This window comes from Furipterus horrens, unplaced genomic scaffold, assembly GCF_987537825.1.
Source record: "Furipterus horrens unplaced genomic scaffold, mFurHor1.1.pri manual_scaffold_5, whole genome shotgun sequence".
NCBI lineage: Eukaryota > Metazoa > Chordata > Mammalia > Chiroptera > Furipteridae > Furipterus > Furipterus horrens.
In genome coordinates this window covers 180104450-180128728 of record NW_028327175.1, presented here as the reverse complement: position 1 = coordinate 180128728, position 24279 = coordinate 180104450, and the positions used below count along the sequence as shown (strand labels likewise).

Genomic DNA, 24279 nt, shown 5'->3' with positions numbered 1-24279 from the left:
GATGGCTCTGAAATCAGTGAAAAATAGCCAAGTTAAAAACCAGGTAATGAATTTTTGTGCTTAATACATTTTTCATGTTTGCTATAATAAGTAGTAGAAAACCGCAGTAGATTTCTTTTTAGAGCTTAGAAAAATTTATTTTAGTAAAAATGCCCCATAAAATAATGTATAGATCTTACTGTTAATAGTAAGACTTACCCCTTTCTGGCTGGTGTGGCTCAGTGGATTGGGTGCTAGCCTATGAACCAAAAGGTCACTGGTTCGATTGCCTGTCAGGGCACATGCCTGGGTCTCAGGCCAGGTCCATGGGTGAGAGGCAATTAACCAATCAATATTTGTCTTCCTCTTCTCCCTCCCTTCCTCTCTCTCTAAAAATAAATTTTAAAAATGTTTTAAAAAAATTGTAAGACTTACCTCAAAGAATAAATCAAAAAGAACATAATCTTAAATACAAATACAAGGGAGATAACATTTTTCAAATACTACCTCAGTGAATGTTTTCATTTTCTTTATTGTGGTAAAATATACGTAAGATTTACCATTTTAACAGTTTTAAGATGTGTAGTTCAGTGGCATTAGATGCATTCACAGTTTTGTGTAGTCATTGTCATTATCCATTTCCAGAACTTTTTCATTATCTCAAACATAAACTCTGTACCCATTAAACATTAACAGCCCATTTTTCCTCCCCTGGGGCCCTGGCAAACTCTAGTGTACTTTCCATGTCCATGAACTTAGCGTCTCTATTTTGTATCTGGCTTATTTCACTTAGTATCATGTCTTCAAGGTTCTTGGATGTTGTGGAAAATATTAGAACTTCATTACTTTTTAAAGTTACCTCTTACTGATACCTTTGTGTATATATATATATGTTTTTATATACATATAAAACCTTTTTATCCATTCATCTGTTGATGGACACAATAGACTTAACTGATAAGAAACATGATAAAAAATTATGTTTGAGGACAACTCAAATAAGATGTCAGGATATATTGTCTTTTTTTTCACATTTGTGAATTTAATTATTTAAACAGATTCAGAAAGTCATGAAAACTAAAATGCAACTTTATAGTTAATCATTACTGCTGAAAGGGGAAAAGTACATGCAATAGAGATGCTTAGAAAATCAAAAGTTGCAGAATGAGAGGTAGAAAACATGAGTTTTTCTAAACCTCAGGCGTCAAGGTTCAGTACATTAAATAAAGCCAGAACCAATCCCAGGGTGTTCTTTTTTGTTTTGTTGTTTTCAGATCCAAGAACTGGCAGGTCACACCCCTGCACAAGACTGCTTTCTAAAAAGCACTCGAACATTCCTAACATCGAGTAGTTGAGATGGAGCTGCTGGAAATTGTTACTCCTGTTCTTATTATTTGTGCCATTTGCCTGGTTTTCCTTTTGGTGTGGAAAGGCAGTCACAAAGGAGAGAGGCTCCCGCCAGGCCCAACTCCCCTTCCCATCATTGGGAATCTGATGCATCTAAACTTGAAGGACATCCCTTCATCTCTCTGCAAGGTAAGAGGGTTTCATCCTGGGGCTGGTCATCTCCATGTGAGGGGGGCACCTTCCAGCTCTGCATCTGAGACCGCTGTGGGCTGGCCGGCTCATCTCAACCTTTCTTAGTTTGACTCACCACTGAGGCACTTCAGGGTGTCCATCTCTGTATTGCAAGACAGATAACCATTTTCTTTCTGGACTGGATCGCTCTAGAGCGGATAGTGAGGTACATTGACCAGATCTGAGATATAGGTTGAATTTTAGAGTATGAGAAAATTCTGGAATCAGAACATACTTTAATTGAAAGGCTTCCAATCCCCGTCGGCATAGGACACTTACCAAAAGGCAAGCCCAGCAAATGTAAATAAGTGTCAAACGCCCTTCTATATGATTATTTTTATTACTAATATTTTATACTAGATGATCTATTGGATGCATTGTGGTCCATACTCCCCTCCCTAGCATCTTGCTCTGATACGGCCCTATCCTGCTCTCCTGATGGACATTTATTCCTTTGCAAATATGAGAAAAGAAATTATCAGCAGGAGTTCATTGTCCAAGGAGTTATTCTCCAGAACAATCTAAATGCTTATCAATACATAAATACAGAAAATGTGGGCTAGCTATCTATTTACCTATTCTCTCTCGCACTAGAATGTTATTAGCCTTAAAAAGAGAAGGAAATCCTGCTATTTACAAGATGGATGAATCTGGAAGACATTATCCTAAGTAATATAAGTCAGACACAGAAAGACAAATACAGCATGATCTCACTTACATGTGGAATCTAAAATAGTCAAACTTGTAGAGAGAACAGTGTTCAAAAGCCATGCCCCAGTTGTTGACTGTTTTAATACTCTATTTGTCGTCTTGGAACAATGCTATCATAAATATGTAGGTTTCTCCCTTTTTTAATACTGTTTAGCAAGCTCTCCCCCACTCACTTTTCCTAGCTGCTTCCTTCTCATCTTTAGTTGAACTTTAAATCTTATCTCCTCATATATTCCTGATCTCTCTGTTTTATTGTCTTCCCATTATCATCCAACACAGGGCATACTTTATCACTTTCATAGAATTATGCTCAATCTGTATCACAAAGGTAGTTTGTTTGACTGTTTACTGCCTGTCACTTTCGCTAGACTCTAAGCTCCATGGGGGCTCCTGAGCTGTGCACAGTGTCTGACTCAGTATAGGTCGTCGGCGGCGGCGGCAGCCGTCCGTCTCAAGAGACGATGGTGTAGCTTCTTAAGAGTCTATCTGCACCGCCGAGAATGGCTGTGCAGTCCGACTCGGGAGTGACACGGTATCTGTCTCCTCCCGTGTTGAATCGACATCTTGCGATGACGCTGGAGTGTCCTCTCCAGTGAAGCTGAAGCTACAGAGCCTGGGCAGGGTGATATGGAGGGTCTGCTGTTGCCCATGCACCTATACTCAGTATAGGTGCTTAGTAAATATTTGCTTAATGGTTGCATATTATAAATGAAGGAAAGAATGAACCCATGACTATACCCCAGGTTAAATTTCTAAAATGGAGTGAAAATGGGGTAAAGGCTAAGCTACAGATAAATTATTACTCAATTTCTACCTAAGCCTCCAGTGGAGAGATGTCGCAATAGCATTTACACAGCTGCTTGAATCTTTTTCCAGTTAGCCCAAGAGTATGGCCCTGTTTACATGTTGTACCTTGGAACCAGGCCTGTCGTGGTCTTACATGGATATGAGGCAGTGAAGGAAGCTCTGATTGATCAGGGTGATGTATTCCTTGGCAGAGGACTTCTTCCAATTATTTCAGCTGTCCATAAAGGATATGGTAAGTTTCAAATCAAAATATGGGTTAACTTACCAAAATATGGAACTAACTTAATAAATGTCTGTTCTACCCCAAGCAACTGATTAAATGCCATAATACTGCAATGTAATTTTGATGCTATTACCCAGAGTTAGTGCAGACTCCATAGGTTAAGGGCCTCATCCCCAACAGCACTGCCCTTACTTCAGACCCCAGCTGTAAGTCCAGGTGTTCCCAGGTTATCCATATTTCTGACCAACTGGAGAAAAATTCAGGAGTTCCAGTGACCTCCTCAGCTTTAATAATTGGTATAATTATTCACAGAACTCAGGAAGGTGCTAACTTACAATTACAGTTTTATTATATAAGAGATCCAAATGAAGAGACACATAGGGCAAGTTTTGAGAGGGTCCCAAATGCAGAGCTTCGGTATCCTCTCCCCGAGAATCAGAATGGATTACCCTCTTGGCACATTAATATGTTCACCAACCAGGAAGCTCACCTGAGCTTTGCCGTCAAGTTTTTATTATATGGGTGTGATGGTTTGAGTGACCACGTGAGTGAACTCAATCTCTAACTCCCTCTACTCCCTGAAAGTTGAGAGATCAGTTGATATACTTTGGCCCAAAGTCCCAACCCTTTAAATACATAATTGTCTTTCTTGCATAGCTAGCCCCCTCTTTAAACTGTCTAGAGTCCCACTATGAGTCACCTCATTATCATAAACTCAGGTGAGATCCCAGGGGCTCTAATACTTGGGAAATTCCAAAGATTTATAAGTTCTCTCCCAGGAACAAGGCCAAGGACCAAACACGTTCTTTTATTATATAACAGATGCTCTGATAGCTCTATTGAGATGAACATCAAAAACAGTATAGCTCTGGCCAGTGTGGCTCAGTTGGTTGGAGCATCATCTGGTAACCGAAAGGTTGCAGGTGTGATTCCCAGTCAGGGCACATACCTGGGTTGCAGGTTTTGATCTCTGGTCTGGGCGCATAGGACCCCTCGTCCTGGTACCTATGGGAGGCAACCAATTGATGCTTCTCTCTCGCATCCATACATCTCGCTCTCCCTTCCTCTCTCTTAAAAACTATGAAGAAATGTCCTCCAATGAGGATTAAAAAAGAAAAAAACAGAGTCCAAGTTCCTTATAAGCTAAATAAACAAATATGATTGCGATAAAAACAATCTGGGAAACTTTTGAAATAAGTTTTTCCCTGCAGGTCTTAGGATTTAGGCAACTGGAGAAGCTATTCCTGGGGTGTTGTTTCACATGGTACAAGGGCTGCAGCAACAATGAACAAATGACTAGGTATAAAAATTACTGTTTTCCATCACAGCCTGTTTTGTGGGGGAGGGGTGACAGGGAGCCATAAATGGTACTAGTCAGACTGTAGGTCTTCAGTTGGACAATAGGCTCACAGATATTGTCTCACAGATAATTTATTTTACTATTATGTTTCAGAACTTAGGTATGTGTTACATATATTGCTTTACGTATACCGAGGATTACACACACACACACACACACACACACACACACACACAACTTCAGAGAGCCTGAAAGTCTCCTCCAAACCACTTAAAATTGTAAAGTTGCAAATCCCAGAGAAATAGAAATTTAACTCTGTTAAAGAATAAAATTCAGCTGAGTAAATTTGAGTATCTAATTGATTTTATGAAGCTATTCCTGTATCAGACAGCATCCTATCTATCAGCTAGAAGGACTTCTGAGGGGCTGTGCAAAATAGAAGGTTTTAATAGGCAGAGGGTATGGCAGGAAAGTTATTCACAAAAGGAAAGAATTATTTTTAGGCCAGGTCCTCTACCTTTAGGGAAAAGGGAATAGCAGGAATTTTATCATGCAGACTACCTCTCTGGTATAGATCAGGAAAGTCCAGATTAATTGGTTTAAAATTTCACTCCTGGGAGAGGCTGAAACAGCAGGAAAGTTAGTTATTAAGTTTAGGTTTGGTGATATGACTTAGCAAAAGTGACTCCATTTTGCCCTGTATTTCTTTTATTAACAATTCCCCCCTTTTGATCAAACTGTCTAACTCAGAGATAAGATCACATTTCAAAGGATTAGCATGGCTCTGCTCCTACTCTCAGAGAAGGAAAACTCTGACTCCAAAAAACCTCCGCTGCCTTGTGGCATACCTCTTCAGGGGAAAGGCTAAGGGAGTAAACCCCGACAGAAAATCCGGAGCCGGAGTCCCTAAGGCGGTTTGACGTTGTAGTCAACACCGGCAACTCCTGCGGCGCACCTGAAGCCAAGCTGTATTGACTCCGTCTTTCCCTTGGATCCTTCAGCTGTGAAGAGAGGGGGGGTCTGCTGCATGGGCAACAGCAGACCCTCCATATCACCCTGCCCAGGCTCTGTAGCTTCAGCTTCACTGGAGAGGACACTCCAGCGTCATCACAAGATGTCGATTCAACATGGGAGGAGACAGATACTGTGTCACTCCCAAGTTGGACTGCACAGCCATTCTCGGCGGTGCAGATAGACTCTCAAGAAGCTACACCATCGTCTCTCGAGACGGACGGCTGCCGACGACGACGGCTCCTACTCTGTAGTTCTTGAAGTTTTCTGTTGCCCCTGTGTGATATTCACAAATCATGGCTTCGGGTTCATAAATCTTTGAATAGGTGGTTTTTTGTTTTGTTTTAATTTTTAGAGGGAGGGAGAAAGAGAGGGAGAGAAACCTTGATCAGTTGCCTCTCTCACTCCCCCAATCGGCGTTTCAGTTGGCAGGACAGCACTCAATCCACCCAGCCACACCAGCCAGGGCAGGTATTTTTTTTTTCTTTGTGATGTTCCAGCCTTAGGGACATCATTTGCTCGGCAGTTAACAGCTGCAAACTTGTCATTGACTTTTGAGAGGATGCAACATGCTGATGAAACAGATGGTGCATTAAGAGCAATAGGAACTTCAGAATAAGTAACTGGTTTTATACAGAGGAAGAAATTAAAAAGTATTGGTATGAAACATATTGAGTTCCTTTGCTCCTTTGTTTCTTCTAATTCAGAGAAGTCTAATATTCACTGTTGTAAATTCGCGGGAGAATAGATTCATAAATCCAATATTGATTCACTTTGCTTATCTTCTCATAGAAAAAATCACAGCTAGAACTAAACCACAAGTTAGAGGAATATGAAGTGTAAAAACAGACCCTCAGGACAGGGGTTCATGAGAACACATGCCGCTTTTGATCATTTTTTAACGAAACCAGACAGAGGGCTTCCCACAGGTGGCAATGATTCCCCTCCCTGCCTCATCCCACCATCTTAAACTCCAAAACAGGCTGTGCTCTTAAATTGCCATTTGCTGAATCTCTGCTAAAGGGCACTGGAAGCAGCTCAGAGTAGACACGAGAGCAGCTGTAGGGAAAATTCGACCCCGTGATACAAAATACTTGCCTGCTCCTTGTTTCTTTTCCTAGGAATCCTTTCCAGTAATGGAGAGAGGTGGAAGCAAATGCGGCGCTTCTCCCTCATGACCCTGAGGAACTTCGGGATGGGGAAGAGGAGCATTGAGGAGAGGGTCCAGGAGGAAGCCCGGAGCCTGGTGGCGGAGCTCAGGAAAACCAAGGGTGAATGCCAGTGATCACCCCTTTGGGGGCAAGGGGACGTCCTACACACACCGCCCCACTGGTCAAAGCTCCTTCTTGGGGAATCACTCTGTGGTCCACGACCTGCTCTATTAATCAGGGAGCTGGCTTGGGAGAAAAGGGGTGGGAAGAAATGATGCTTTCAGTTAGGACTCTCAAATCCTTTAGTTCAGACTAATTTCCCAACTTCAGCACTTGCTGGGTGTGTAAATTTGGCCAAGTTTCTTAACTTCTCTAAGATGCAGTTTCCACATCTGAAAAATGGGACTAAAAATCAAACCTCAGAATGAGAGTTAAATAATATAGTTTGCGAGATGGTTGCAAGTATCCAGCATGTGGTAAATGTTCCATAATATCACCTGTTGCTCTTAGGACTATTAAAGTATTTTTATAATAGCATAATCAATAATATTAGTAGCATAGTGCAATGCTATGTAGTATCAGTATTATTAGAAGGTGCTTACATCTTAATTTGGGGAAGTTTAGAGGAAATAAATTCTGTGTATAAATCTGAGCAGGAAGAAGGTGCTGTTCTTGATAAAAATTGTGTTAAGAGTTCGTTTCTCACATCAGCTCAGCCCTTTGATCCTACTTTCATCCTCTCCTGTGCTGCCTGCAACGTGATCTGTTCCATCCTCTTCAAGGAGCGTTTTCAGTACCACAGTGAGAAGTTCCTTTTCCTGATGGGTTTGTTAAATGAAAATTTTAGGCAAATGAACTCTCCATGGATCCAGGTAAGGCTGAGGCTGCATCTGCGCCCAGAGTGGGTTTCATTGGCCCACTGGCAGCTTGCAGGCTGGGCACAAGGGCTACTTCAGGAACAAAGTGAGAACGTCAGCATTCACTGTCACTTCCCTTCCATGTATGTCAAGTGAATGAGTGCAATGACAGTTATTCTAGCATCACTGGAAGGTCATCCTCTGCTTGCCTCTATGGGTCTACTCACACAAAAGAAGACAAAACATCCCCAGTTGCCTTCGTTTCTTTTAAGGCCCCTGTGCCCATGCCCTGCATATGACTCTGGGGTTGACCAAAGCTAGGATGTGCAAGGAGATGGGCTGGGGCCACTCTCCTGTATGTGATGATTGTCCTCCCTTCTCTTCTGCCTGTTGGAGGAAGGGATTCTGCCTGACCAGACCACACAGAAGGTTAGGCACTCTATTCAGAAACTCTGGTTCCTCTTTACAAACTAAATTTTTAGTGTATTCCCCACCCCCTTCTTTTTTAGATGTACAATCTCTGGCCAGAACTCATAAAGTATCTCCCTGGAAAGCACAAATCATTTTCCAAAAGAAGTGAAGATATTAAAAATTTCATTCTGGAAAAAGTGAAGGAACATCAAGAATCCCTGGATCAGAGTAACCCTCGAGACTACATTGATTGTTTCCTCAGCAAGATGGAGCAGGTACTGTATGCACTGTCCCTCCCCAGTACAGTGTCCTATCCTCCCATGGGAGTACCTGAGAGCACAGTCACACCATGGAGGTAAATCTTGGTAATTTGATTTTTAGGGCAATAGGGTACACTGTTATCATTAATACTAGAACTTCAAAATGACCCAAAGCCCTCTTTTTCCTTTGTGTTTCTATTTACTTCCTATATTTGGACATTAGCAATTAAAAGTTCTTGATACATATTTAGGATGAGCTCCATGATAGACACACAAACATATACATGCCTATTTCTGAACATATATTTACCTTGGGGTGGATAAAACACATATGCATTTTCTCTACACACCCTTTACACACAGTCAGCCATATATTGCCACAGTGCTTTCCAGATAGTCTGTCATAGACCCATACATTATAAAAAATGGATTGTGTTATCTTATAGACAATCTCATTATTTGAAATGGGTGGTGGATAAAGATTCTAAAGCAAAGATGTTATATATTAGGCATGAGTGAGTGGTATTAAAAATATTGAATAGCAAATATTCATACAGCCACCAATCCTTTGACTGTCACATAAAATACCAGCATGGCTCTCCATGAGCACATCAGCAGAAAAAGAGCCCAGATGGTGACCAGCAATAGATAATAAAAACAAAACAAAACAAAAAACCATTTCATGTATAAATACACATACTAACAAAATATGAAAATTATCCTTTGAGCCCTATAAAATGAATTTTGCTTATGCATAGGTCTCCCAAGTATATATAAATGAAAGAAAAATACCACTCAATCATATCAGAAATATGCAAATTACAGCACACATTTAATTAATAATAACTTTAGTCTTAAACTAGCTATAAAGGGCTGGTTTGGATAGCTTGATTTCCTTAGAAAAGATGTCCAAGAAAGGTGTATTGATGTCCCTTTTACTGCTCAGAAATCTCCCTGTAATCAGTAGAGGCATTTAAACTCATTTCACTCCAAGGATGTGCATCAAAATGCCCTCTTCAATCTGAAGGAAAACTAGATGTTTGTTTGGGACAGAGCGGGGAATAGCCCATAGCCAGGCTATTAAGTCACATTCAAAAATTTTATTTAGTACCAACTGTGTGCCAGACATGATGCCTGGTAAAGGGAATAAAACAACAAAACAAATAATACCCTACAATTTTTTTTTCATAGCACTCGTCATAGTGTAAGGAAATATTTATGTAATTTACTTCTAGATTCTTCTACACTGCACTGTATTTGCCAAGAGGACTGGGGCAGTGTCGATTTCCCACACTTTGTGTCACTAGCAACTAGTACAAGGACTAGAATATTATAGATACATGATAGATAATGATGGATAAATTTAGTAATTCATTAATAAATATATAGTCCTTGACTTAATGGAGATTACAGTCTAGGGCAGCGATTATCAAAACAGATAGTAACAATGAAGTGCTCATAGGGGAAGTCCAAGTTGCTATGGGAGGATGTGGCAGGAACACAAGTGTTGGTCTAATGTAAGATGAGGAGGGACTTCTAAACCCAGGCCCACTGTGTACATCCCTGTACACCTAGGTCATAATTGGCCTGGGAGCTGTAGGGTGAGTAGGGGTTATTTGTGTAAAAGTGGCAGAGAAAAATATACCAAACAGAGAAACGAGATGTGCAAGGGCCCTGAGGCAGAAGAAGCTTGGGAATATGAGCGGTAGAAAGAAAGCCAGTGACTGGAAAGGAGAGAGCAGGAGAGAGCTGGGGGAGAGAAGCGAAAGCAGCGGTAGGTCAGCAAGCAGACCATTCACACAGGGCTGGCAGCCATATCAATTAGTTTAGTTTTTGTCCTAATGACAATGAAAATTGTTTGCGGGGTTTGAACACTGTGTAAGGAATGATCATATTTGTGTTGTGAAGGACATACTGGTCAACAGTAGGTGCATAGACCAGGAGTTGCCTGAAGGTCAGTTTCCTGGTAGCACAGCCTGAAATAGGGATTTATAGGAAAGCGATTTATTAAGGGAATTCCATTTAGAGAAACTTGTACCTGAATGAGAGGAACAGGAAGGGAAGAGGAAAAAGCTAAACATTGATGAAGTTTCGTATTAAGTCTAGTTTCTGCAGGATCCTACAGTGGGCAGTAGAGTATAAATCACAGGGCAGAGTTCGTCAGGCCCTGAGGTGAGTGAGCTCGGCTTTTGTAGCCCTGCACCCATTAGTCACTGGCTACAGGCAGCCCCCATGACGGTGTGTTTAGGCTAATTAATACCCAGGCATCTCCTGGCAATGTGGCTCCAGTGCCCAAGAGACTCCTCTAAAGAAGCTGCAGGTTGGGCCATTGAAGCTGAAGGTAGGTGACCTGAACCAGCAAAAGGGATCTGGGCAGGCCGCCTGTGATATCTCCTAGGTGAGACTACTGCAGTAGCCCAAGGAAGAAAGGGCCATGGCAGAGAAGGGTGCTGGTGATAGAAATGAAGAGAGGTGGATAGATTTGAGAGATGCTTAGGATGTAAAATTAACAGTATTGGTGGTAAGTTGGGAAATGTAAAAGGGGAGATGCTAGGTTCCTGGTTTGCCTAAATGCATGGAGGTTGGGGCCATTCACCAATCCAGGAAACACTAGAAGGGGACTGTGGACACACATGTCGAAGACTTGAGATTCACCGAACGAGGCTAGAGGAAGGAAGAGAAGGAAAGTTGATATGCCAATATCTGGATTTCAGTCACTTTTTCTCCTCTCCATGTCTATTTCCATGTCAACAGAAGCTGGGTAGACGCTTCTGAAATGTTTCTGTTTTCCTTTAGGTTTTGTTCCATTCTGTCTTAATATTAAGTTAAATTAATATGAAATCTCTATGACCTTATTGCATAATAGATTTGGGTTGTGTTAAGAATGAAATAAAATAGTAGAGTTCATTCTAGTTAGGGAAATTATAGAGTTAGAACATGAATAAAATATATGTTAACATTTCTATTTTCTCCCTCTTTTCACCAGCAAAGGCTTTTAAAAACTGACTGGATTTTCTCTTGTGAGGGAGTTATTTTATTTTCTGCTTTTATTTTTAAGTAAAAATGTCCTACAAGTACAGTCTTCATGTTAGAAACACCATTATAATGATGAATGTCATATGTGAGAGTGTGGGGCTGAGAGCGTCTAAGTAGTTTACGTGAAGGAAACAGACCAGTGGTGTCACTACGTGCTTGCATAGGGTTTATCACCTGATCTTTTTCATTAAATATAATATAAAAAGGTATTATTCACTGCGTATTTGTATGTATGAGGCATTGTTCCAACAGCTCCCACCCATTAACTCTTTTCACTCTTATAATTAGCCTATGGGGTATGTTCTATTTTTAATCCCCATTTCACAGATGATGAAACTGAGTAGAGAATAAAGTCACTTGCCAAGGGCGTATGTACATGTTTACTGACTACCCTGGGATGGAACCTAGGAGTTTCAATTTCATGATTGACTTTTCTTTTTTAATCCACCACGCAACAGTGCACAAAATGAAGCCTATTAGTAGTCAAGGGGTGTGATGGTGGAGCTCTGATAAGCCATTGCCTTCTTTTTAATTCATGTAGCCCTTAACTCTACCACCTACAGGAGAAACACAGCCCATTGTCTGAATTTGACTTGAAGAACTTGACAAGCTGTGGAACAAATTTGTTTGTAGCAGGAACAGAGACAACCAGTTCAACCCTGAGATACGCGCTCCTGCTTCTAATGAAACATCCAGAGGTGGAAGGTACGGCAGTATTCTAGTGAGCAAATAAAAAATGAGATCCGGGCACTAGACAAGGGTGAGAAGGTACTGCTGACAGTGACTGCTTCGCTTTCTCTGGACTGCCTTGTAGAGCGTCGTGCAAAGGGCCGGCTCTGTGCTTTTGCTTTTGCAGATCAGAACTCTATCTAATAATGCTGATAAGGAAGAAACACTTTTAAGAACACAATGCTATTGTTTAAGTTGAAAACAGAGGATCTTCAGAACCCCCACTTTTTGATATGAGGTGCAGTGCCAAAGAGTGAGCCCCCTTTAGATGAAGGACCCATGCTGGATTCTTATCCTGGGCTTGCCAATTCCTGGCTATGTGACCTGAAACAAATTGTTTCATCTTTCAGGCCTCTGTTTTTCCATCTTAAAAATGGACCAGATTCCCCAAAGAGGATTTTTAGCTGCAATATAATTTAACATTCAAAAATGAAATTATAGTGTTTGATTTTCTCAAGCACATTCTCAGAGCATGGGCCTTACAAAGCCAGTGTTTATACTGCTCAACAAAATGATCTGGGAGACTGTGAAGGTGACAAAGGGGATGCTCCCACTAGAGTGAGGCTTAAACATTTCCTCTCTACAGCTGCTTTGCCAAGAATCATGGAATAAACCATAATTCCCACTGGAAAGGTCCTACTTCATTTGTACATGAGAATAAGCCAATGAAGCCAGGAGGCTGAGACCATAGTTAACCCAGCCTTTATGTTTTCTTCAACAAAGTCTCTGGTATTTACAGCAAAAAAGAAAATAAAAATTCCATCAAGTGCAGAGCAGTAGGCTGTTTAGCAACATCTCTTTGACCTTGGGAGCCTATTATAGGCCACTCTGTGTTGCACATCACAAACATTTCAAGTAATTCCCATGTGTCCAGGGAACACATCTCTTGAGTAATATTCATGATTCATGTCTCTTCAGCCAAAGTTCATGAAGAAATTGACCGTGTGATTGGACCCAACCAGAGCCCCTCCATGAAGGACAAGATGAAGATGCCCTACACAGAGGCTGTATTGAATGAGATACAAAGATACATCAGCCTCATTCCTGCTAATGTACCCCACTCTGTGATCCAGGACACAAAATTCAGACAATACATCATCCCCAAGGTTAGATGTGTCTGGGAAAACTGACTGGGGCAGAAGGGGCAACACAATCCCTTGGTGGGGTCTCTGAGAGGCTCTAAGTTCTGTTGCAGAAAAAGAGGCAGCCAGGCATCATGGAAAGCACACAAGGTCAGAGTCAGGTGGCCTGACGGTCTTTCTGTAGCCCTGTCTCTGCCTTCTAAGAGTGGGGGAGTCTGACCTGGGGCTTCTAAGACCTCCTCCCTCTCTCACATAGAATGTATTAAGGGAGCAGTGATTTTCCTTTAATGAGATATTTACAGATCAATAAATTTGGCTATATATAAATAAGGAAAATCTGCCTGGAAAAAGAAACAAAGTCCAAGGTAAATGACAGACTGGGAGGAAATTTTGCGTAGTTCATAAGACAAAGGACTGATTACTGAAAAATAAAATGAACTCCTACAGTCAGTGTGAACAAACCCAAAAACCAACAGATGCAGTTAAATAAAAAACATAATTAAAATTTGAGTAAAAGTAATTGCAAATCATTTTAAAATGTGTAAAAATATACTCACACAATGAAATATGTTAAAATAAAAATTATAAAGAAAATTATTTTTACTTATCACAATATGTTGACAGGCTGTAAAAAATTATATATATATATACATATATATATATATATATATAGTTTCGCTAGTGGTATAAATTGATGTAATCTCAATGAAAGGCAATGTGGTAATTTCTATCAAAATTCAAAACACACATACAATTTGAAGAGAAGTTCTACTGCTTGGAATTTATCCTTTACATGTGCTTTCTTCAAAATAAAAATATTTATTGAAGCAATATTAGTGATATTTGAAGATTAGAAAATCCCTAGATGTTCATTTGCAAAGAACTTTAAAAATTCCTTTATTTCTATAAAGTGGAATACTAAGCAAGCTATCGCACACCATTTGTGTGAAAATAGTGGAGGATATATATGTGTGTCTTCTTTTTTTAATCCATGAGATGTCTGCCAAAGAATATGTCATAAAGTGGTAACAGTAATTACATCAAGAAAAGAAAAAACAGGTGACTTGAGTATAAGAAGAGACTTATTTTCACTTTATACTCCTTCGTACATTTTTTGGTATTTTATTCCACATGCACGTATTGCCTACTCCAATAATTCCAAAATTATTTTTAAGGATGTGCAAAATAAAGTGAAAATGGAAAAGGAAGCTTTCACTTAAACAAGGGCGCTTTATGATCAGATAGAACTTGGGTCAAATTGTAAACATGCCACCTGCTAAAAATATAACCTCAAGTAAGTTATTTTTCCCTCTCTGAACAGCAATTTCCTCACTTATACAAAGGGAACAAAAAGAGAACCTACTGGATATGGGTGAAGTGAGCATTAAATACAATTAATAAACAGCTAACTAAGGACAGTGTCCAGTAAATGTGAAGCATTCAATATAAGTGGTAGTTATTGATATTATTTTGTTATTTAAGCCTCACAAAACTCTTTTGTAAATTAGGAGGAAAGCCTGTGTTTTTATTAATCCCGCCCTATTTTACAGATGAGGGAAGTGGAGTCTGATTCAATAGATTCAAGGTTTCATATCTCACTCTCTTCCATTCACCCCCGAATTTGGAAAAGAACAAATTGTGAAAAAGTAGGCTCCTCCATTTGAGGCAGCAATTCCAGGAAAGCTCCTGTCTAGCTAATGTGGGCTGCAAACTCTTGTTTACCAACAACTGGTTATTGCACATTGACCATAACATCGCTTTTCCCAAGGAGAACCATCTTGTTACTTGATAAAACGTATTGTGTGATAGTGTGTGTAAATAGCCATAACTCGAGACCATCACTCAGCCGGCAAGCTTATGAGTGCTCAGTCCTATTCAATTCACTATAATTAAGAGTGTTAGACTTGTTTAGGAAGCAAGAACAGGCACGACAAAGTACAACTCCTCTCTCATTTCTCGATTCCAGGACACTACTGTATTGCCATTATTGTCTTCGGTCTTGTATGATGGGAAGGAGTTCCCCAATCCAGAGAAGTTTGACCCAGGGCACTTTTTGGATAAAAATGGCAGCATCAGGAAAACAGATTACTTCATACCTTTCTCCCTTGGTAATGCAAATAAATCCATTCAAATTATACACATGCTCATTTTGAACAACTTTTAGCTTCACTGACTGTATGGCATAACTAAGTAATCCACTGATGATAGCGAAGGCAACCAAGTGAAACTGTTACTGTTTCTGATGTACTGTAACTGTATGGAGCCATTTAAATCCGTATTCCAGCAGGATTAGGTAAATCATCCAGGGACTACTTTGTTGTTGGATGACTGAGTATAATGACAGCTTTTATTTTTATTTATTTTAATTTAAATTTTTTTAATGCTGTTACAGTTTTCCCAATTTTTCCCCCTTTCCCCCCCTCCACCCAGTATCCCCATTCCCTCCAGCAGTCCCCCTCCTTAGTTCATGTCCATGGGTCATGCATATAAGTTCTTTGGCTTCTCCATTTCCTATACTGTTCTTAACATCTGCCTGTCTATTTTGTACCTACCAATTATGCTTCTTAATCCCTGCACCTTTTCCTCCATCTTCCCCCTTCCCCCTCTCAACCGATAACCCTCCAAATGATCTTCATAGCTATGATTCTGCTTCTGTTCTGCTTGTTTACATAGTTTGTTTTTTAGATTCAATTGTTGATAGTTGTGAATTTATTGCCATTTTAGTGTTCATAGTTTTGATCTTCTTCTTTTTCTTATATAATTCCCTTTAACATTTTATACAACAATAGCTTGGTGATGATTAACTCCTTTAGCTTTACCTTGTCTGGAAAACACTTTATTTGCCCTGCAATTCTAAATGATAGATTTGCTGGATAGAATAATCTAAGTTGCAGGTCCTTACTTTTCATTACTTTGAATACTTCTTGCCAGTTCCTTCTAGCCTGCAAAGTTCCTTTTGAGATAGTCTTATAAGAACCCCTTTGTAGGTAACTCTCTTCTTTTCTCCTGCTGCTTTTAAGATTCTCTCATTATGTTTAACTTTTGGAATTTTAATTATGATGTGTCTTGGTAATGCCAGTTTTTAAAGAAACCAAAGTCAGTCAATCCAATTCAAATGTCACATATTACCAGATGAGGAAGGGACCTGCTTTGCAAATTCTTATCTGTTGATCTCTCCTTTGCAATACTGACTTTTCCAAAACAAATGTACAAGTTTTTTCCTTCTTTTTAAATTATTAACGATTATAAATTTTCTGATTCATAGAGCCACAGGCCATCAAAGAGACCTTGGCTACTTCATATTTTTTCTTCCCCTCTGAAATCTGAGCCCCACATGCCTTTGCCTCTTTGCAAGAGCTGCTTGGTCCCTATTACTATTTTGCATAAGATCATAAAGACAGTTTAGGATTGGTCAGTACATATTCTTTTTCCTTATCTTATTCAATCATTTAATAAGTATTTTCAAGAAATATCAGTTAAAATGTTTTGTTTCTAATTACAATGATAAATATTCACCATAAAAGGTAGAGAATGAGGAAAATAAATAATAATAAAAGAAAGTAAAATAAAAGTCACCTGCAATTTCACCCTACAGAAATAATCATTGTTAATATTTTACTGTATATACTTCAAACAATTGTCTAAGTATACATAATAGATGTATATTTTTAAATAAAATTTGGTTCATTTTGTAAAATCTTTGATAATTTATTTTCACTTAGTTTGTTGTGGTAAAAGACAGACTGTGGTATTAAGTAATCTTCCACATAAACATATTTAGGTTGCATTGTATGATTGATGCAGAAGGATTTCATTAATTCATTATAGATGGATATACAGTTTTCATCTAGCTCAACAATATCATAAATAAAGATGCAAGTGACATCCTAATAGATGACTCTCTCATTCCTACAGATAAATTCCCAGAAGGAGAATTACCCACTTAAAGAGCAAAAATTTCTTTAGAGAGTTTTGATATGTACTGAAATATCCGTGTACAGATTTATTGTCCTCTGGCAGTTAATAAGCATTCCCTTTCCTGGGCAGCATTTTCAATGGCTCTTAGGGGCATACTGTATTAGTTTTGTTGTTGTTGTTGTTTATTTTGGCATATTGTATTTGAATATGAGCTACCATATTTGAATTTGGAGCAAGCTAATGGAAATGTTTCCTCCATCCAGGAAAACGGGCATGTCTTGGGGAGGGCCTGGCCCGCACGGAGCTGTTTCTCTTCCTCACCACCATTCTGCAGAACTTTTCCCTGAAGCCCCTGGTGGAGCCCAAGGAACTAAAGACCAAACCTATTGTTACTGTGCTTCTCAACATTCCTCCACCTTTCAAGCTGTGCCTTATTCCTAGATAAAAGAACTTTTCTCTTTTAACATTTTAAACCAACTGGCTGAGTCGTCTCCATACACCAAGGTTGAGGGTTTAATCCCTGGGTCAAGCACATACAAGAATCAACCAGTTAATGCATAAATAAGTGGAACAACAAATCAATGTTTCTCTCTCTCTCCCTCTCTCTCTCTCAAAACCAATCAACAAATTTTGGATGAAGGAGAAGTTCAAAGTAATTGCTTTTTCCTCTTACTCCCTACACCCCACCCCTACCCCAATATCCTTCTCTTCATTTTAAATACTTCATAGGACAGAAACACTACTTACTAAAAACTTGATGGACATTTGCTTAAATCTACAAATCCTTTGACCAAAAGGAGCTGGGTCCTGAAAACTCCAAGGGTACAAATCGTGTATTTATACCCTGTGCAGTTCTTTAAAAACCATGCTTCAGCAGAAGCAAAACCAAGTCCACAGAAGGCCTTTGTCAGGAACAATCAGCAACATGCGTGAGCCTTCACTCTTTCTGTGGCTTTGGAGATAGCTGATTTTTGGTAGTTTCTTAAAACAAAGAAATTAATATAATAGCCCATATATATGATTTCTATTCCAAATTGAAAGCACCTACGTGATTTGTGCTCTCTTCGTAAAAAAATCTTTACTTCCACAAGATTGTCTTTCTATGTTTGACTTTATTTGAAATCTCAAAAATTCCCTTCCTTGACTTACGGGCTTTCTACAGTTAGGATATGATAAATAGATGAAATTAAGTAATAATCTCCTATCACAAATCTCTCCCTGCCCCACCACATCTATTTGCAACAATTGATTTTCACGGGACTCAAAGAGCTTTCTTGGATAAGAGGTCAAACCATGTCCACAGTTAGGATTCAGACATGCGTAGCTGCATCCTACTCAGAAGAGTAAGAGGTGGGGCTGGGGGTTGAAGAGCAAGAGGAGTTGCAAGGGAAGACAGCATTCCCAAGAGAACAGTGACCCAGAAAATAGCTGCAACTACCCCAGCAGTGGCCCAGCTGTGAGCAGCTGCCAAGAAAGGATGGCTCAAAAACCAGCAGGCAGCCCAGCCTCCAGGGACACTGGAGGGAAAGGAGCTTTAAAAGTAGAGCTGAGCTTCTGGGTAAATACCCTAAAGAATTGAACACAGGGACTCAGATTTTTGTATACCCACATTCTTACAAGCATTATTCACAAAAGCCAAAAAGTAGAAACAACCCAAATGTCCATTGACAGGTGAATGGAAAAGCAAACTGTGACAATACTATAAAATTATATATTATAATATTATATGTAATATAAGATATATATTATTCAGCCTCAAAAAAAGGATACATATTCTGACATATGCTACAGTATGAACGAAACTTGAAAACACTATATTCAAGGTGAAAGAAGCCAGACACAAAAGACCACATATGGTATGATTCCTTTATATGAAATATTCAGAATAGGAAAATCCATAGAGACAGAAAGTGGATTAGTAGTTGCTTAGGGCTAGAAAGTGACCACAAATGAGCACAGGATTTTCTTGGGGGGAGATAAAAGTATTCTAAAATTATATTGCAGTGATGATTGTACAACTCCATATATATTTAAAACTACTAAACTGTACCCTTAAATAGGTGAATTTTTTAATGTGTAAATTATCTTAATAAAGCTGTCTTTTAAAAAAGAATATATGCACAAGCACAAAATCATTAATAATTAGTACAAATTGTCCTGATAAGTAGAAGCATAATGACTAGTAAGTACTTTATGGCTAAGAGGTATATTATAAACCGTGCCTCAGGGCATGCTACAGTCAAAATTCAGGTTCAAGCCCTGGCTGGTGTGGCTCAGTGCATTAAGGGCTGGCCTGCAAACCAAAGGGTCACATGTTCGATTCCCAGTCAGAGCACATGTCTAGGTTGCAGGCCAGGTCCCCAGTTGGGGGCGTGCAAGAGGCAACCACACATCGATATTTCTCTCTCTCTCTTTCTCCCTCTCTTCCCCTCTCTCTAAAAATAAGTAAAATCTTTAAAAAAATAATTCAGCTTCAAGACAGCATCCCAGCTCCAGTCAATCTCAAACATCAGTATAGAATTGAATCAGGTGAGTAAGGAGAAGGAGAAGATCCTAGCACCATCAGTAACAAGAACTAGAAGGAACTGTGACCCATGTAGAGTGTTAACAATCCAACATAAAGTTTAAGGGACTTGGCAAACTCAGGCTGGATTGAGGCTGATGTTGAGATGGGAGAGAAAGACAGAAGAGATGAATTGAGTTTCATGCATAGGTCCTGCCTGGTAAATAGTAGGTGTTTCTACAAATTTGCAATCACAACAAGACAGGTTTAGGACAAAATATCTTAAAATTTTTTTTGTTATTGTTGACAGTATTACAGATATCCTCCACTTCCCCCTCTTTGCCTCCCTCCATCCAGCCCCTGCTTCTCCCCTATCCCACTGCTTTCACCACACTGTTGTCTGTGTTCATGGGCTATGTGTATATACATATATGTTTTTTGGCTAATTTCTTCCAGTCCCCTCACCCACCCCCTCTGATATCTGCCAGTCTGTCCCATGTTAGGACAAAATATCTTTGACCTCATTGATATCTCAAAGACCGTAACAGAATTCAGTACAAAAAGTTATAATAAATTTAGAGTGGTTAGTTCTAGTTCTGACTTTTCGGTGAAGCTGCATTCAACTTCATATTTATGATCATTTGGGATGATATAACCCCCATAGATTTCCAGTTCTCAGGTCTCTTATAGAGCAAGCCCAAGAAGCTCGCTCAGGTCTCTTTTCTATTACTCTTCTCAGTTAGTTTCTAACACATAAGAATATGTTTGATTTTCAATGATGATCCAGTTGCTCAAGCTGAAAAAAAAAAACTTCAGTCTTAAATAACAATTATTTTTATCTTCAGGGTCAGTGATTGCTTTAGGAAGGACCATAGAATAGAATAAGGTTACTAAGTTTTGAAAGCTGATTATATCTGACATTTTCTAGCTGTGTGACCTTAGGCAGGTCCCAACTTTCTCTGATATTCATCTAAAAAAATGAAATTAATGACACCTACCTTCTAGGGTTAGGGAGTTGAGGATGTATGTATTTTCCCTGACACTAAGGAGGGGCTCATAAATGATGTTTTTTTATTTTCAAGTCATTGGAAATTCTACCACAGTCGATACATATTCAAATTTTAAGCTTTAAGCCACTCATGCTTTTTTTAAAGTCTGTTTCATGGTTTAATGTGTAAAACCCCAAGCTTACTCACTATTTGATCAATTAATATTGGTTATTATGTTTTTCTGACATAGTGACATATTGGGTTTCTTTTATACTTCTTATTATAACGTATTTCTCTGAATTTAAGATGCTATATGTTTTAAGATACATTCCAGTTTCAGAGACATTAAAATGTGAAATAAACAGCTCCTTAGAATCAATGAAATATGGTTGCCCCTACTACAATTTGGACCCGCAATCTGCTCCTGGTTCACTTAACAGCGCTGCTCAAAGTCTGAATTATGTTAGTCCCTTCATTTCAGATAACCAGATCACTTTGAGTCAGACTCTTCCTTTCCAGTTAACCTTCTGCCTGATACCCTGATACCTAATATGATGTCATATCCGTAAACACACATTACATAAGTTTTTTTCAAACTCAGAAAGAACCTCTTTACTCCCAACAAGGAGGATTACACAGGTGCAGGCTATTTACAAATTAGGCAACACAGGTACACAGAATGAATTCAGAGTCCATGCCATTCACGTTTTCCATGGGCTAGAAGGCAATCTGAGTCAACATGTCACCGAACCAATGATTGTCCTGTGGGAACTAGCATGAGGGGGGATATGTGGAAAAGCCAGGGTTACTGGAATTCCATTTAATCATTTCCTGTCCTGTTCTAAAGTCAACAAAATGTTAATAGCTTTTCAACATGTATTTAATACATGTTATACCAAGTATAGGAAGGACTGGGAGTCCAGAAACAAATAAGGTATTTCTCAAGCCTTAAGGACCTTATATTTTAATCAGGGAAGACAAAAAAACAAAGAAACAAACAAAAAATAAGCCAACAATTATAGCATAATGCTATGTTTATAGAGAAGTATGCACACCATTTTTTGTTGTTGTTTTTTTTTTTTTTTTTGAAACACAAGTGAGGAACACTGAAATCAGACCAGGAGTAAGTGACAGGAAAGATTTAGAGAAAATGGTGCCTGAACTTAGTTTGGAAACACAAACAGGAGTTAGTTTCCAAATGGAGGGAGAACATATATTCCAAAATTATTTTCTGTTGCTGTATTTTACCATAATTTTTAAAAATTGGAGAAAACATATACAGAGACTTTCAAAAGATGGCAAATTGGCATGGAGAGCAGGAGGAAAGGATGAGGGGGAAGGGGGATGATCTGATGCTGGAAAGACTGGCAACATCGGGTCCCGAAGGTCTTGTTGCCAGGGAGAGGAGTTTGGACTTAACTAAAGAGAATGGAGAACCAGCCAAGGATCTGAACAGTGGAAGCAAGGGCAAGCGGAAACATGATGTCGTTGGCTGTGGTTGGCACTGAAGAAAGATAACGCTGGCTACTGTGTGGTGTGTGGAGGGAGAGGATGGAACCCAGGCAGGAAAGCAGATCCAGACAAGGATGAATGAGAGCAGAACTGAGGCAGTGGCAGTGGAGGTGAGAAGCAAGGGGGCAATTATGAGAAAGGGCCTAGAGGCCGAGGGCATTTGGGAAATGAGCGACCGGAATTTAGAACAGCTCCCATATGCTTGACTTGGGCAACAGGTGGTGCCATTTCCCAAGAAGAGCTGGTGGGGAAAGAGATGCTGCATTTAGAGTCAAACAGGTTGCACCTGAGATCCCTGAGGAATAGGCAGAAGGGGAAGCATCCTACTCAAGGTAGTAAGAAATAGTATATAAGACTAATACATATATAGCACTCTACAGTGTATCCAAACTGTTCTTGAGAAGTGAGGTATTTCCCTGACCAGTGTGGCTCAGTTGGGTTGGGTATCATCCTCGCCAAGCGAAAGGTCGCTGGTTCGATTCAGGTCAGGGCACCTGCCTGGGTTGTGGTTCCGTCCTGATTGGGGCACATAGAGGAGGCAACTAATCGATGTTTCTCTCTCACATCATGTTTCTTTCCCTCGCCTCCTTCTCTCCATTCCCACCCCCCAAAACAAAACAAAACAAAATCCCAGAGAGTTGTTCTCTTTTTTAAAAAAAGAAAAGAAAAGTGAGGCATGACTAGTGAAGACAATGAGAGGGATGGGGCCCAAAGGGAGTTTAGCTGGACAGGAAGAGCAACCTGTTTATAGAGAGTATTAAAAATCCAGTCCTAGAGGTTGGTCTGGATTCAAAAGAGAGAGAAAACTCCAGAAGGATTTATCTTCTTGGAAACCCTTGAGAAATGCATTTAGAGAAAAGGATATTCAAGATATTTGTTCGGGTTGAAGATAGTGGGAACACAGCATTTTGAATTGACTCCTAATTTTTGTTTTTGTTTTTTTAATTTATTTTATTTTATTGATTACGCTATTGCAATTGTTCCAGTTTTTCCCCCTTTGCCCCCCTCTACCCAGCACTCCCCACTCTCTCAGGCAATCCCCACACCATTGTTCATGTCCATGGGTCATGTGTATAAGTTCTTTGGCTACTCCATTTCCTGTATTGAACTTTACATCCCCATGGCTATTCTGTAACTACCTATTTGTACTTCTTAATCTCCTCACCTTTTCACCCATTTCCCCACACCCTCCTCCCATCTGGCAACCATCAAAATGCTCTTCCTATCCATGATTCTATCTCTGTTCTTCTTGTTGGCTTAGTTTGTTTTTTAGATTCAATTATTGATAGATATGCACTTATTGCCATTTTACTGTTCAAAGTTTTGATCTTCTTTTTCTTAAATAAGTCCTTTTAACATTTCATATAATAATGGTTTGGTGATGATGAACTCTTTTCATTTTGGGGGTGCTTTTGTTTTTGTTTTTGTCTGGGAAGCTTTTTATTCACCCTTTGATTCTAAATGATAGCTTTGCTGGGTAGAGAAATCTTGGCTGTAGGCCCTGCTTTTCATGAATCTGAATATTTCTTGCCAATCCCTTCCAGCCTGCAAAGTTTCTTTTGAAAAATCAGCTGACAGTCTTATGGGGACTCGCCTGTACTAACCAACTGCTTTTCTCTTGATGCTTTTAAGATTCTTTTTAAATATGATTGCGGGAGAGGGGGTGGGTTGGGTGGGGGAGAGAAATTAGGGGAAAAGGGGACAACTGTAATTGAAAAACCAAAATTAAAAAAAAAAAAAAAAAAAAAGAATGGGACTTCCAGCCAAGACTGACATGCTCCATCTCCCTCCACAAATAAGAAGGAATACAACTACCTCAAAACCAGAAATAACCAGAAGTTCCATAAAATAAATGGAAGTTTAATATGAAAAAAAAAAGATTCTTTTTTAATCTTTAACCTTTGACATTCTAATTATGATGTGTCTTAGAGTGAGCCTCTTGGCATCCACCTTGTTTGGGACTCTTTGTGCTTCTTGGACTTGCATGTTCATTTCCTTCACCAAAGTAGGAAAGTTTTCTTTCATTATTTTTTAAAATAGATTTCCAATTATTTGTTCTTTCTCTTCTCCTTCTGGCATCCCTATGATACAAATGTTGGGACGTTTGAAGTTGTCCCAGAGGCTGCTTGTATTATCCTCGTTTCTTTGGATTCTTTTTTCTTGTTCTGATTGGTTGTTTTTTTGCTTCCTTATGTTCCAAATCATTGATTTGATTCTTGGCT

General features: G+C 39.4%; 1 protein-coding gene across 1 annotated transcript; it reads left to right on the top strand.

Annotated features, from left to right (window-relative positions):
* The first annotated feature begins 1168 nt into the window (after positions 1-1168).
* Positions 1169-17526, top strand: LOC150010490 (cytochrome P450 2C23-like). The gene is made up of 9 exons (XM_090278398.1): positions 1169-1515; positions 3145-3307; positions 6731-6880; positions 7472-7632; positions 8127-8303; positions 11888-12029; positions 12972-13159; positions 15102-15243; positions 17317-17526. The coding sequence occupies exons 1-9, from the start codon at positions 1336-1338 to the stop codon at positions 17496-17498; spliced, it is 1485 nt and encodes a 494-aa protein (XP_090134524.1). The 5' UTR covers positions 1169-1335; the 3' UTR covers positions 17499-17526.
* Positions 17527-24279: the final 6753 nt, after the last annotated feature.